General features: G+C 44.8%; 1 protein-coding gene across 1 annotated transcript in view; it reads left to right on the forward strand.

The window, feature by feature from the left end:
* GRK3 (G protein-coupled receptor kinase 3) overlaps positions 1-10,256 on the forward strand; it is a 41,757-nt gene extending 31,501 nt beyond the window's left edge. The window contains exons 13-20 of the mRNA XM_031057400.1: positions 1,444-1,510; positions 1,696-1,796; positions 3,122-3,188; positions 3,637-3,732; positions 5,887-6,049; positions 6,783-6,919; positions 7,832-7,945; positions 9,259-10,256. Of these exons, the coding sequence (XP_030913260.1) occupies positions 1,444-1,510; positions 1,696-1,796; positions 3,122-3,188; positions 3,637-3,732; positions 5,887-6,049; positions 6,783-6,919; positions 7,832-7,945; positions 9,259-9,420 (907 nt within the window). The 3' untranslated portion in view covers positions 9,421-10,256. The remainder of the gene's footprint in view (positions 1-1,443; positions 1,511-1,695; positions 1,797-3,121; positions 3,189-3,636; positions 3,733-5,886; positions 6,050-6,782; positions 6,920-7,831; positions 7,946-9,258) is intronic.
* The last annotated feature ends 2,609 nt before the right edge of the window (positions 10,257-12,865 follow it).

Here is a 12,865-nt window from a genome sequence, read left to right on the forward strand (position 1 = left end):
TGGGATTTATCTGAGCAGTCAACAAGCACTGATGGGCAAGAGCTTGTTGAAAATGGCATCCTCAGTGTTAATGGCAAACCAGGAGAAATCTGAGGCTTTTCACAGTGCTTCTCTGTAAAGATTGATCATTAGGTCATCCTGTGTCCTCACACATAATTAATTATAAGCTTTTATCTCCATGCAGACAGTGCACAAAGGAAGGTCAGTGTGTGACTTGTGAATTGAACTCTAGAACTATATCGATTTAACATTAATTGTGCACAAAGCAGACTGTGTAAGGGTGCAAATAAAGAAAGAAGTGGTGTTTAAATTGCCAGTCTTTGGGCTGTGATTGTCCCTGGCAGAGATGTTCAGGGTGGTATCAGTGCTCATCCAGAAGCCAGAGCATTATTCACAGTGAACTCTCATTCCTCATCTGTTCTGAAACCAATTAAACACATCCCAAAACAAGGGCTGGGCACATGGTGCCATTTCTTGGTATTTGGTAAATTTAATCTGGCACAGAATCTGCCCAGAAGTCGCCAGTGAATCATTTTCTTCCCTGATCTACTCAGAGCCTCCTTGTCAGAGTACAGGAGGCTGTGTGGGAACCATTTACCTGTCATGCTGAAAAGAGAAAAATTGGAGTCCTGGTCCATCCATTGCATTCATCAATCAGAACATTTTTGAGAATAAAAGGAAAATAACTTGGGAGTAGCAGGTCTCCAGTTGAAACATGCTGGTACACTCTGCCATGTGGTAAGCCAGAATGCTTTAGAATATCTAATTAATGGAATTGATAAGTGAGTAACATTTTGATTGTGAAAAACATCATCCCCTCAAGGTTTTAAAGAAAAGAAGCAGGGAATGTATCCTAAATATAATCAAAATATCTCTTACTACAATGCTGCTTCTTTCACGGAGGACTGTGTGATAAATCTCTAATGGGTCACAGTCTTCCATAGCTTAGAGGAAAATTCAAATTCAAGCCAGAATTATAAAGCAGGAAAGGGATGAAGCTGATAATTTCCAAGATACCATCAGATATCCTCCCAGTGGCTGATGCTGTGGGATCTGTGATCTCTTATCTCTTTACTCTCCGTGATGAGGAACGGTGAGTTCAGTGGGTCATGCTCGCCTTCCCTATAGAAATCCTTGGATTTAAATCCCTGTGGGTGATGGCTGCTCAGGGTTTCCTTGTTAGCTGAAAAGTGTTCAGGTTTTGGGGAGATAGATGTAATTGGTGAGGCATTTGAAGCACATCTTGAAGGCCAGATCACTGTTGAAGAATTACCCAGCTTTCTGCTCACCTTCCTGTGATTGCTGTGCAGGACAGGAGCGATGAGGGGGAAGGATGGGACTAGCAGGATGCTCCGCTCTTTCCTGGCACTGCCACAGCTGAAATACCCTGATATGCTGGGGCTTGACATACATTTATTGTCATTCTTTTTCTTCTTTCCACAGGCACAGCCCTTTCAGGCAGCACAAAACCAAAGATAAGCACGAGATCGACCGGATGACGCTCACGGTGGTAAGGGCTGGCCTCAGTGACATCCCCGTGTTCCCTGAGCTCCCATTTCCCCTAAAACTGGAACTGCTCTCCCAGAGAGCTCTATCTGCACGTGGGAGAGCTGTTTCCAAACACCAGCAGAGGCAAGAAAGCAGAGCACACCTCTTCCACCATGGAATATCTCTTTGTGTTTCTTTTCTCCGCAGAACGTGGAGCTCCCAGATTCCTTTTCTCCTGAGCTGAAGTCCCTTCTGGAAGGGCTCCTGCAGAGGGATGTGAGCAAGAGGCTTGGATGCCAAGGAAGAAGGTAGGTGTTGTCTTCTCCTTGGACCTCTGCCTTGAAAAATTTCCACTTCTCTGTCAATGAGTGAATTCATTTCAAGTAAAAATCTGCTTCCTGTTGTGAGGATTTTAATTTTGGAAAGAGAACATTACAAAGTGCTGCTGCATGGAATTACATTTCAGATTCCTTCGGTTTGGACATGTTTTTTGGACAATTTCTGTCCTTAAAGCCTTTCCCTGAGTTCCCTGCAGTCATGCTTGCATTGGGTGGTGTTCTTACTTCTCATCCCTCCGTTGTTTTTCTGGTTTTGCCTGATCTGTTTTGGCATGAAATCATATGACTTGACTCAGACATACTGATAGGGAAAATTTATTGCTTATATTGTATCTGTAATGATAGGAGCATATTACAAAACAAAAACAACCACAAACCAAAAAAAACAATCCCAAAAACACCAAGCAAAAGCTGTGAATATTGCTGGTGCTGCCTGTGTCACTTGGTTATTCTGAGGAAAAGAGCTTTTGTTTTGTTTCTTGACTACAAAACACTCCTTGCTTTTGCCAGGCTCACCTTGCATGTAGCTGTTCATGAAATTGTTATCTCCTGCTTAAAAAGCCAGTAGGAGACTGAGAGACAAGGAGAGGAGTAAACAAGTGTTGAGAAACCATTGGGATGTGTGATAACAGGTAGATGGTCACACCTGAGCCTTGGGCTGGCTCCAGTTGCAGTGGGAGATTCAGAGGGTTTTTGTTTTGGAGCCCTCTTTGATAATGACCTGAGATTAATTTTCCCTGGGAGATAACAAGAGTAGTTGGTTATTTTCTCATAAAATTTGTATAATATGGAGTAATTGGTTATTTACAGACAGTGTTTGGGATCTGACCCACAGCAGTGTTGGGATCTGACACAGAGCAGTGTTTGGGATCTGACCCAGAGCATTTTTGGGATTTGACCAGATCCATGACCTGGATCCATGTTTGGGATCTGCCCCAGAGCAGTGTTGGGATCTGCCCCAGAGCAGTGTTTGGGATCTGACCCAGATCTCTTGTTGTTTACTGAGGAGGATCTGTGTTTGGGATCTGACAACAGAGGAACTTTGTTTGCTGTTGGAAATGATGGATTGCCATCAGGAATTCTTGCCTGCCAGCCCTAGAGCACTGTTCCAAGTGTTTCCATCTGCAATTCTCTCTTGTTGTTTACTGAGGAATTCTTATATTTTATTTTGCTAAAAAAGAGCGTTTCCCTGATGTTCTCAAGTGATAGAAGTGTGACCTTTGAGGGCTTTGTATTCCTTGAATACACTTTTAAAGCCCTTTCCTTTGTTGACTTCAGTCACTTCTGTTTTGCAGCGCACAAGAAGTAAAGGAACATCCTTTCTTCAAAGGCATTGATTGGCAGCAAGTCTATTTACAGAAGGTAAAGGATAAAGACAGTAATTTAACTGACTTGGTAAAGCAGTAGAAGGAAAATAAACCCAAACAGATACTGAAGAGAAAACTTGAGGGTCACAGTGCCCAGCACAAGTGCTCACTCACACAAATGCAGGGAGGGTTGTTGATGAATATTCATTACTGCAGATCTTCCTGATTGTTAGGAGTAAGTAATAACATTTCCAGGCTCAAATGACTGCATGTTTCCTTTCCTTTGCTGTCTCTAAACTGTCCCGTTGTATCCCCAGATTTTTGAAGGAGCTCTAATGAAAAGAAGTGCCAGAAATTTTGCACTGAAGTTTAATTCCAAGGGGGGCACTCTGGCACAGTCAGGTGTAATCTGTGCAAAAAATACAAAGGTTATGCATGAATACAGAATGGAGTTAAATAATACCCATTAATTTGTCTTTAATGATGCTGATTTCAATTTCTAGTACCCTCCCCCCCTGATTCCTCCCCGGGGAGAAGTCAATGCAGCAGATGCTTTTGACATTGGCTCCTTTGATGAAGAGGACACTAAAGGCATTAAGGTACCCAACTCTCAGTGCTGGAGGGTGGCACTGGGGCTGCTCTGCTTGGCTTTCCATGTGTGTGTGGCATTCTTTTGCTTCAGGGCTCTGGATGTGCAAGGAATTCCTTCAGGCTGGGAGAATCAATCCATGCTGCTACCTTGGGCTGCTTCCCCTGTTTGTTGTTGCTTGCCAAATCTTTAAGTTTTTAGGTTAACTGAAATCTACTTTCTTACCAAAAGGTTTATGTGATGAAGGAATTGTTTCAAATGGTCAGGAAAGAATTGGGAAAGCCTCAGTTTTTCAAGAATACCTTATGGTTTTTGTGTTTAAAAGTTGGGATTTATTTCTGGTAGCTCGGAGAAGTGGAGCTAAACCTTATTTTAATAGTTGAGTGGTCAGAGAGTGCTGGGGAAAACTCTTAAAAATTACAAACTGTGTTAATAGTAGCAATGTCATAAGTTAGAAGAGTGGTAAAAGAAATTTTCAGGTCCTGATATTATCCAAAATTTAATGAAAATAATATATAAAAAAGGAGAGAAGTTAGAGCTGCTGGCCCCTTTGGGACTCACATGAATGGGGTTGACCCCCTGTGAATTCCTCCTCTCTCTGAAGTTTCTCTGGGACTTTAGGGCAGCAGGGCTTGGGTCAGTGCCCTTCATTGTTTTCATCACCCATTTCTGCAGTAGAACAGATCTCATTCTTGTTCTTACAGAAGTGAGTCAGGAGGGAAATTAATTGTTCTAAACTTTATAAGGAAAAAGCCCCATAAAGTACTCACTGAGCCTACAAGGGAGCTCGTCTGTCAGTGTCACCTGCTGTGGTGACAGAAGTTGGCACAGAGAAGTGCAGAGAGCCCAGGATGTTCTTTATCCCAGAAAATTCCACATCTTCAGCATCAATGTTAGCCTGGCAGGATCCCAGTCTCCTGTAGTTCTGCAGTGCCAGGATTCAGAGGAACATTTTGCGAGGAAGAACCAGGGAGTCTTTTTATTTCTTGGGTGGCTCAGAGGTTCTCAATAACACGATTCCTGTCCTGGAATGCGAACCACCAGCAGGTCAGCGCTGTGTCATCTCCAGTTTGATCTCAGAGTCTCATAGCTCAGGCTGCCCAGGGGATAAATTTACCCTTGGGGGTGAGTCAGGGAGGGACAGCACAGCCCCCCTGGGTGTCACAGGCTTCCAGAGGGGACAGGAGGATCCCTGCCTGTGTCAGCTGCCAGCGAGGTGCCAGGAGCCCTCTGTGCCCTGGGCACCACCAAGTTTGAGCCCCTTGCTGTCCTCCCTGGGGTTGAATTTATCCTGCAAAGTGTCCTGTGGCCCCCAGAAGAGCTCATGAGCTTTGGGTTATGAGTGGGAAGCCAGCAGGGGATACCTGTGGCTGTTCCCCCTTCCTTGGGTGCCACAGGGAGATTTTCTGGGTGTGTATTTTCCTGCTGGATTATAGCATGGATCTCTGGAAAGGAGAATATCTAATTCCAGGAGGGTCTGGCCTGGCTGCAGCAGGAGAATTAAGCTGCTCCTGCAGCTGTTGGTGCTGCATCCACACAGCTTTAACCTCCTCCAGGGATGGGCACTCCACCACTGCCCTGCTCAGTGCTGGGAAACCCTTTTGGTGAAGGATTTTTTCCCCTGATTTTCTTCAGTGCAATTCAATTTAAGTACTCAAAGGATTAATGGAGAAAATGATCCTTAGGCCAGTACATTTGAGATCTGCAGCACATGCTGATGAATTCTGAGGGTTAATTATTAAGAATATAAAGCCAGGCTGTGGAAGCATGGAAGGCATTGCTGTGGAAAAGGTATCTTTGCACTTATTCGTGGAGTTTTTGGGCTGGGGAAGTTTTTGTGCAACAAGATTAAGAATACTGCTGCTTACATTGGAGTAGTTATTTAAATGTCTAGAGAGCATTATGGGGCAGTGTTGAGTGAGGATTTTGGAGCTATCAAACCAAACAAATTTTGAGCAGGTGGCCTGTTCTCTGCACATAAATTAATATCTTTGCTTAAATTAGTGTCTGTGCTTCTCTTGCTTGCATCTGTTTGTTTTGTGAAGGTTTGAGTTCAATCCATCATGTAAAATAATACTGTTGCATGGGTAACTATTAACTGTTGGGGATAAGAGTAGTGAAAGTTATTAAAATGTTGGGTTTTTTGTTGTTTTTCTCTTGCAAGTTGCTTGATAGTGACCAGGAGTTATATAAGAACTTCCCTCTGGTAATATCGGAGCGTTGGCAGCAAGAAGTAGCAGAAACTGTTTATGATGCAGTAAATGCAGACACAGATAAAATTGAGGCCAGAAAAAGGGCTAAAAATAAGCAGCTTGGCCACGAGGAAGGTAATCTGTCCTTACACTTCTCTCATCTTTTGCTGCTAGGTAGTAATTCCTGGGTTTGGAGTTCTCCCATTGCTGTCATTCCCAGGAATTGTTAGGATTTGCTTAATCGCTGTCGTGTTGCTTAAAATGTTTCTTAATGTTTTGAAATGCTGAATGATGACATCAGGCTTTGGAAAGAGATTCATGGAATCATGGAGTCCTGGAATGGTTTGGGTTGGAAAGGATTTTAAAGCCCATCCAGTTCCACCCCACTGCCATGAGCGGGGACACCTTCCACTGTCCCAGGCTGCTCCAAACCCTGTCCAACCTGGCCTGGGACACTTCCAGGGATCATGGGGCAGCCCCAGCTTCTCTGGGCACCCTGTGCCTCCCCACCTTCCCAGTCTGTGGGGTTTGATTTCCTGCCCAGGAGCTGGGAAGGGCCCCAGGAGGTTTTGCACAGCAAACTGCAGCTTGCCACGGGGGTGTTGCATCAAACCCCCAAACTTTGGAGAGCAACATTCTTTTAAAACTTCCTCCAGTGAGGTACTTCTTTAAGAGCCAAGTCCTGTCCTTGTTCCCTGCTCTGCAGCCACAGGAGCTGTGCAGTTAGGGCAGAGCTGGGGCTGAGTGTGTGATCTGAACCTGCCGAGGGTGTGGCAGGTCCGGGGCTCCATCCCCTCGGCACAGAGCTCTCTCAGAATTCTTTCAGCTGCATCTCCTGGCGCTCTGCTAACATCTCCTCTTGGTTTAGATTATGCCCTGGGGAAGGACTGTATCATGCATGGCTACATGCTCAAGCTGGGGAACCCCTTCCTGACTCAGTGGCAGCGGCGTTACTTTTACCTCTTCCCCAACCGGCTGGAGTGGCGAGGAGAAGGAGAGTCCCGCGTGAGTGAGGGGCCCTGGGAGCTCTGCTGGAAGGCAGGTGGAGCTGGGACACACCTGGAGAGCCCAGGAGCTCTCCTGGGGAAGGAATTTGCTCTAAGTAAAAGCCCCTTTGAGTATCTTCTCTCCTGTCTCACTGTAGTTAACGCATAGCTTACACCGCACACAGGAGATGTAAAGTTGACTTGAGAATCCTTTGCTTGTTCTGTTGTGTTTTTAAAGGATTTTGGTAGTTGATGGTGTTGTTTCTCATTTAGGACCTCTGGACTATTTATACAAAAAAACACAAACTGGTAAGGTGATAAATGCTATAGCATTTTGTTTCCAAGAAAATGCTATAGTGGCTGTAGTGTAGCCCAGCTGTGCTCATGTGCAGGGCAGATAATTTGTATATTTAAATTAAGGAAGCGTTTGGAGTTTAAGACATTGTGTACTCTGCAGTCCATAGGGAGAGTTTTCCTGCACACTGCTGTGTATGTTCTCTTTGTAAGTATTCAGTGCTGAAATATTCCCTTTCAGCTCTTTGAAGTAGTGAAATTGCCTTTTTTTTGGGTAATAACAGTAATGCTTGAAAAATGTATCAAATTGTATGCAGCTCTTGAGGGAAAATAGTTAATATTCTGTTTGCAGACACACCTATTTGTAGATTCTTATTTCATGCTGTCATTACTGGCTTTTAGAACTGATATTTTGTTGTCACTATTGAAGCAACCAAGCCCCTTGTAAATCTCTCTCTTACCTTACTATCTATCTTTAGTTCATGACCCAGCCTTCAGAAATAAATGTTTGTATAATGACATTTAATGTTCATCACTTAATTCATGTGGATAGTCCAGGAAAATAGGATAGTGGCTTTATTTGATGGGCAACAGTTTTTTTTTCAATTAATTCTCTGCTCTTTTGCAAATGCTGCAGCAAAACCTGCTGACAATGGAACAAATAGTATCTGTTGAAGAAACACAAATTAAAGATAAGAAATGCATCTTACTGAGAATTAAAGGGGGAAAACAGTTTGTCCTACAGTGTGAGGTAAGACTTGATTTTTTGATAACTTGATCAGATTGTTTTGCATATGATAAACAATTGACAAGTTTGTCAGCTTATCCTGTTGGATGTTAACTGAGACACTTGGTGAAGCAGAGCTAAAGTTTTTATCACCCTTGAGTTCTGAAAGCAGGAAACCTGCAGCTTGTCATGGATTTCAGTGGTTTTTGGGACAAAATGAGTTGGGTTTATTAAATAGCTAAAAACTTTTCAAGCTCCAAGGGCCTCATTGGCTCATTTCTCACTGTGGGGAGCTGCTGGAGCTCATGTGTGGAATGGGGGAGTGCTCAAATCCTCAGAACATTGTACCAGCTTGCATTGGGGTGATGGAGAAGCTAAGGGCTGCACATGGGCAATAGCCAAAGTTGCTCATTCCTTTGGAAAATAAAATTATCTTCCCTAAAGTGCTGTCTGACAGAGAATATCAGAGATATTTTTGCCCCAGATGAAGGAGAGGAATGATGGGGAGACTCCATTGATACCAGAAGACTAATTAATTACTTTATTATACTATATTATTCTATTTTATATGACACTATATTACATTACATCTAAACTGAATCTGCCAAGCACTCAACTGCACTCCACTGCACAGCATCTCTTGACTGTCAGTTGACAGTCCCGACACACACACCTGTGTTTGGAAAATTAATCCACAAACATCAGAGGTTTATGTCCAAAAAGGAGGCAGAAGAGTCCTTTGACTTTATTCGCTGAAGTACTTGAGAGGTTCAGACTCCCCAATACACCTGATACCAAAGATTTCCCTCTAATGTATAACCCTCCCTTTTTTAATTGTTATGGAATTTAGGGGTTTTTCTTCCCCATTGTTTCTTTCATTCTTTCAATGCGTCATTTCATTTCTCAGCAAACCTAAAGTTTATTGGTAAAAGCAAATATCCTTTTCCATTCATCAATCAGTGGAATCCTTCCCATTGTTTCTTTTATGTCCCAGTGCTAGTTTTATCTACCAGCAGACCCACAGCTGGTTTGTAAAGACAAATCCACTATTCCTCTCACCTGGATTCAATTGGTCAGTGAATCAAAACACTCATACCAGAATCTAATTACTAATTCTCTTCAGGTAACCAGTCTTCCATAATGTGAACAAACACAGGTGCAGCAAATGAGATAAGAATTGTTTTTCCTTTCTCTGAGGTTGAGAGAATGTGAAACCCAGAAATATTCTTGGGAAGAACTGTGCCTTGCTTTTCTCTGTGAAGAGAAATGTGGCTACAAGAGAAGACGCCACTGGCCACATAGCATAAAGTGCCAAACTCCTTCTGTGTGTCTTGCAGAGCGACCCCGAGTTTGTCCAGTGGAAAAAGGAGCTGACAGAGGCTTTCACCGAGGCCCAGAGGTTGCTGCGCCGGGCTCCAAAGTTCCTCAACAAATCCCGCTCCACAGTGGTGGAGCTGTCGAAGCCCCCGCTCAGCCACAGGAACAGCAACGGGCTGTAGGAGACACCCACCACCTTCCCGCAGGGAGAGCTGCTTGGTGAACCTGCAGAGCGTCCCAGAATCCTTGTGAACGAATGACTTTGTGCAGTGCCGGAGGCGGGATGTGCCTGGAGGAGGAGGAGCTCCATGTTTACAGCGTTGGGATCACGTCAGGACTCTGTCTGCAGCAGGGGGGGACCCTGCCCCTGGCAGCAGCAGCAGCAGCAGCAGCGCTGGAGGTCACCAAGCCCAGAGGCTGCTCCTTGCTCCACACCCCCGGCGGGGCCCGCCCGAGCTCCGTCCCTCTGGAACTACTGATGGAAAGAAGGAAGGAAGGAAGGAAGAGGCTTTGTCCCTGCCGTGGCCTGGCTGGCAGGGGGGTGACACTGCCGTGGTGACACCGACGGACCGTGGTGGGTGCTCCCCCTCGCTCTGTGGTGTTGCCGTGTCCTCCCCGACCATTACTGCTGACTCTCTCTGATAACCTTGCTCCATACTGCTGATGATCAACAGTGTGACTCTGATGCACTTCAAAGTACTGAATTCTTAACTGTCCTGTGGTTTAAATGTTATTGCTACTTCATGGGAGCGTTGAACTCGAATTATTCCCTGGGTTTGCTGTACTCACTAATAGTAGCTACCACCAGTTTTGCTTCTTCTACGTATATGCAGTACTATAACTGACACAATAGAGTAATAATTGGTGAAGAGGAATTTATGGTAGCTTCATCTAGTGCTCTGTTGTATAAATTGACTATTTTAGCACAGTTTTTAAAGAGCAGATTCCTTTTGACAAGTTTACAGTGAACATAAAAGACAGTTCTTTTCCATTTCAGGTCAACTGCACTTTTTAAAAAAAAAAATTAAAAAGAAATGATTCAAATCCAGTGCATTCTAGAGCATGTGCTGGGTTCAGGTGTGTGTGGGTACCTCGGTACGTATCCCGGATCACTCCTCAGTCCTGGGACTCGGGATCCTCCTCTGCTGTACACAGGTGTGTTCCCATAGCATAGAAACCCCCCAAAATCCCCAGAAATCCCCTGGAGCCCAGCCCAGGAGGTTCGTGCACATATCACAGCTCAGCTTGGGAAAGGATCTCTCATTTTCTGTTCTGAAGAGTTCAAACTGCCCACAGTGAAAGCAGTGTGAGAGAACTGAGCATGGACGAGCTGATCCAGTGCCAGGTTTATGTTCATTCTACCTGAGGCATCAGGGTGCAAAGTCTTGCTGAAGGAAAGATCTCATCCTGAGCTGTCCCACAAGCTTCCCCAAGCTGGGTGTTGTGGTCGTTTCTAAGAGAGAGGTCAGGGCTGAACTGAAGCTGTTTTTCCAATTCAGTGAACAGCTTAGAGAAGATTTTTCTTCCCAGCTACAGAGGTACAACTCTCACAGTCCCTGAAGAGAGTGGAGCTGTGCCTGTGTCAGTGGGAGTACAAGTTGTGCGTGGTTTGTCGAGCGTGTGTGGCTGTCAGATCACCACAGAGTTCCTTGGAGAGAAGTAGTAAAAGTGGCTCTGTTTGCTTCTGCATGGGAGCTGGGTTTGCTGCACAGCTTGTGCAAACCCTGGCTGACCACCTGGGGCTGCACCAAAGGGAAAATGCATTCTGGAAAATACCCCCCTGAGAAAGTGGTTTCTTTCAGTGATTTTTTCCCCCCCTATTTATTTTCTAAATTATTCTGTGTAAACAGCACCAGCATCTCTGTCATTCCTGTTGAGCATCTCAGCTCCTCTGTAAGGAGCAGTGTCAGAGGTGATTGGTCAAAGGTTGGACTTGATTATCTTGGAGGTTTTTTCTGACCTAAAATAATTCCATGATTCTTTGTGTGGTATTTAAAAAACGTTTGGGATAAAAAAATGCCCCATCCTGGCTGTGGTTCAGCTTTCCCTACAATACCATGCAATGCTCGTATTTCTCTCCTTGATTTAGAAAAAAAGCCCTCAGATGGTGTCAAAACCTTCTCACAGTTCTTGTGTAACTTGTTTTTACCTCCTCAGTCCCTGCTCAGTCCCATTCTTCTCCTTCAGTTATTTTCCATGGCTGGATTTCACTCTCACTCCCTGTCAGCAGATTCCGGTGCCGGTGTCAGTGAGGGAGGAACAGGTCATCAGCTGGGAAATTGTGCCTCAAACCCAGAGATTTTATATGAAATGAAGGCTGTATATTGTCTTAGGGAAATACATTTATTTTGAAATGTGATGGAGTTGGGATGGCCCTGGAATATTCTCATTATTGTGGTCTTTGCTGCCCCGTCCAACCTGCAGTGGGAGGGGCAGGAAAAGATTTGGATTTCTTTAGCCAGCTGTGATTTATTGACAATTGAAAATAGCTTTATTTTTGTGACTTGTATCTAACTGTGCAGCTAGGAGAGGAGAGGTTATCACAGTGACAAACTCCTGAACGAAGGTGGGATCCCAGTAAGAGATGGGGCTCTGTGTGGAAGTGACTGGATGTGCTGGTGTGGAGGGAGAGCTGGAATTGCACCCTCCAAACCAAAAAATCCTGGATACTGCCCCAGTCTGCTCCTTCCTGGTGTAGGAACCAGAGTCTCTGAAGTTTTTGTTTTGGACAAAGATTCCTGGTGGTGTTAATCTGCAGGAGGGTCTTTGGCTGTGTGTTTAGGATTCCTCGTTTATTTGCTAATTATTTTGCAAATTGATGAAACCGTTAAAGGAACATTTACTGTGGGGTGTTTTTTGTGGGTTTTTTTTTTCCAATCCTTCATCCAAGAGTTTGCCATCCACTTCTCCAAGTGTAAATCTTCTTCCTCTTAGTTGTGTTTAAGCTTTTTGTGTTCTTGTCCCTGGTCCAGCAGAGCTGCGGCTGCAGGCTCACGGGTTCTTCCCAAAGTGCTGCTGTGAGAGGAGCTGGAGTAATGCTGGAGTGCATCCAGCTGGGATTGACATTCCTGGTATGTTCCCCCACCCCCCAGCAGGCTTCAAAAAATCTTGGAGCAGGCTAATAATAGCTGGAAGTGTGTCTGGGAAGGGAAGCCTGGCAGGTAGGGAGATAGCAGCTTGGGGGATAGACCTTGGCTAAGTCACATTGGAGTTTTCCTGAATTTTTTGGGGCTGCCCTGAGCACAGACAGGAGTTGGACTCTGATGATCCTTTTGGGTCCCTTCCAGCTCGGGATATTCCATGATTCTGTCATTCAGCACCTCCCCTTTAGAAACCCAGTGGAAGATTTTCCTCTCCCACTTCTACCAAGGGAGGAAAACCCAGAAATTAAATTGTGAGGTTGTGTTTGGCTTTGAGATAAATCAGGATAAATCAGGTGTTTGCAGCCCAGTGTGGAGGTGGTGAAAACACAGATTTGTGCTAAGAAGGAACTTGTTTTGGTTGTGATCCTGCCCACAGTGGCCACTGGTGCCCAGAGGAGCTCTCGGGGTTGATGCTCCCTGAGCAGGACCAGCCCCAGCATCGCCATTCCTGGGGTTTGCAGGGAATCAGCTCATGAGGAGTGAA

The sequence above is a fragment of the Geospiza fortis genome, unplaced genomic scaffold (assembly GCF_000277835.1).
Source record: "Geospiza fortis unplaced genomic scaffold, GeoFor_1.0 scaffold408, whole genome shotgun sequence".
Lineage (NCBI taxonomy): Eukaryota > Metazoa > Chordata > Aves > Passeriformes > Thraupidae > Geospiza > Geospiza fortis.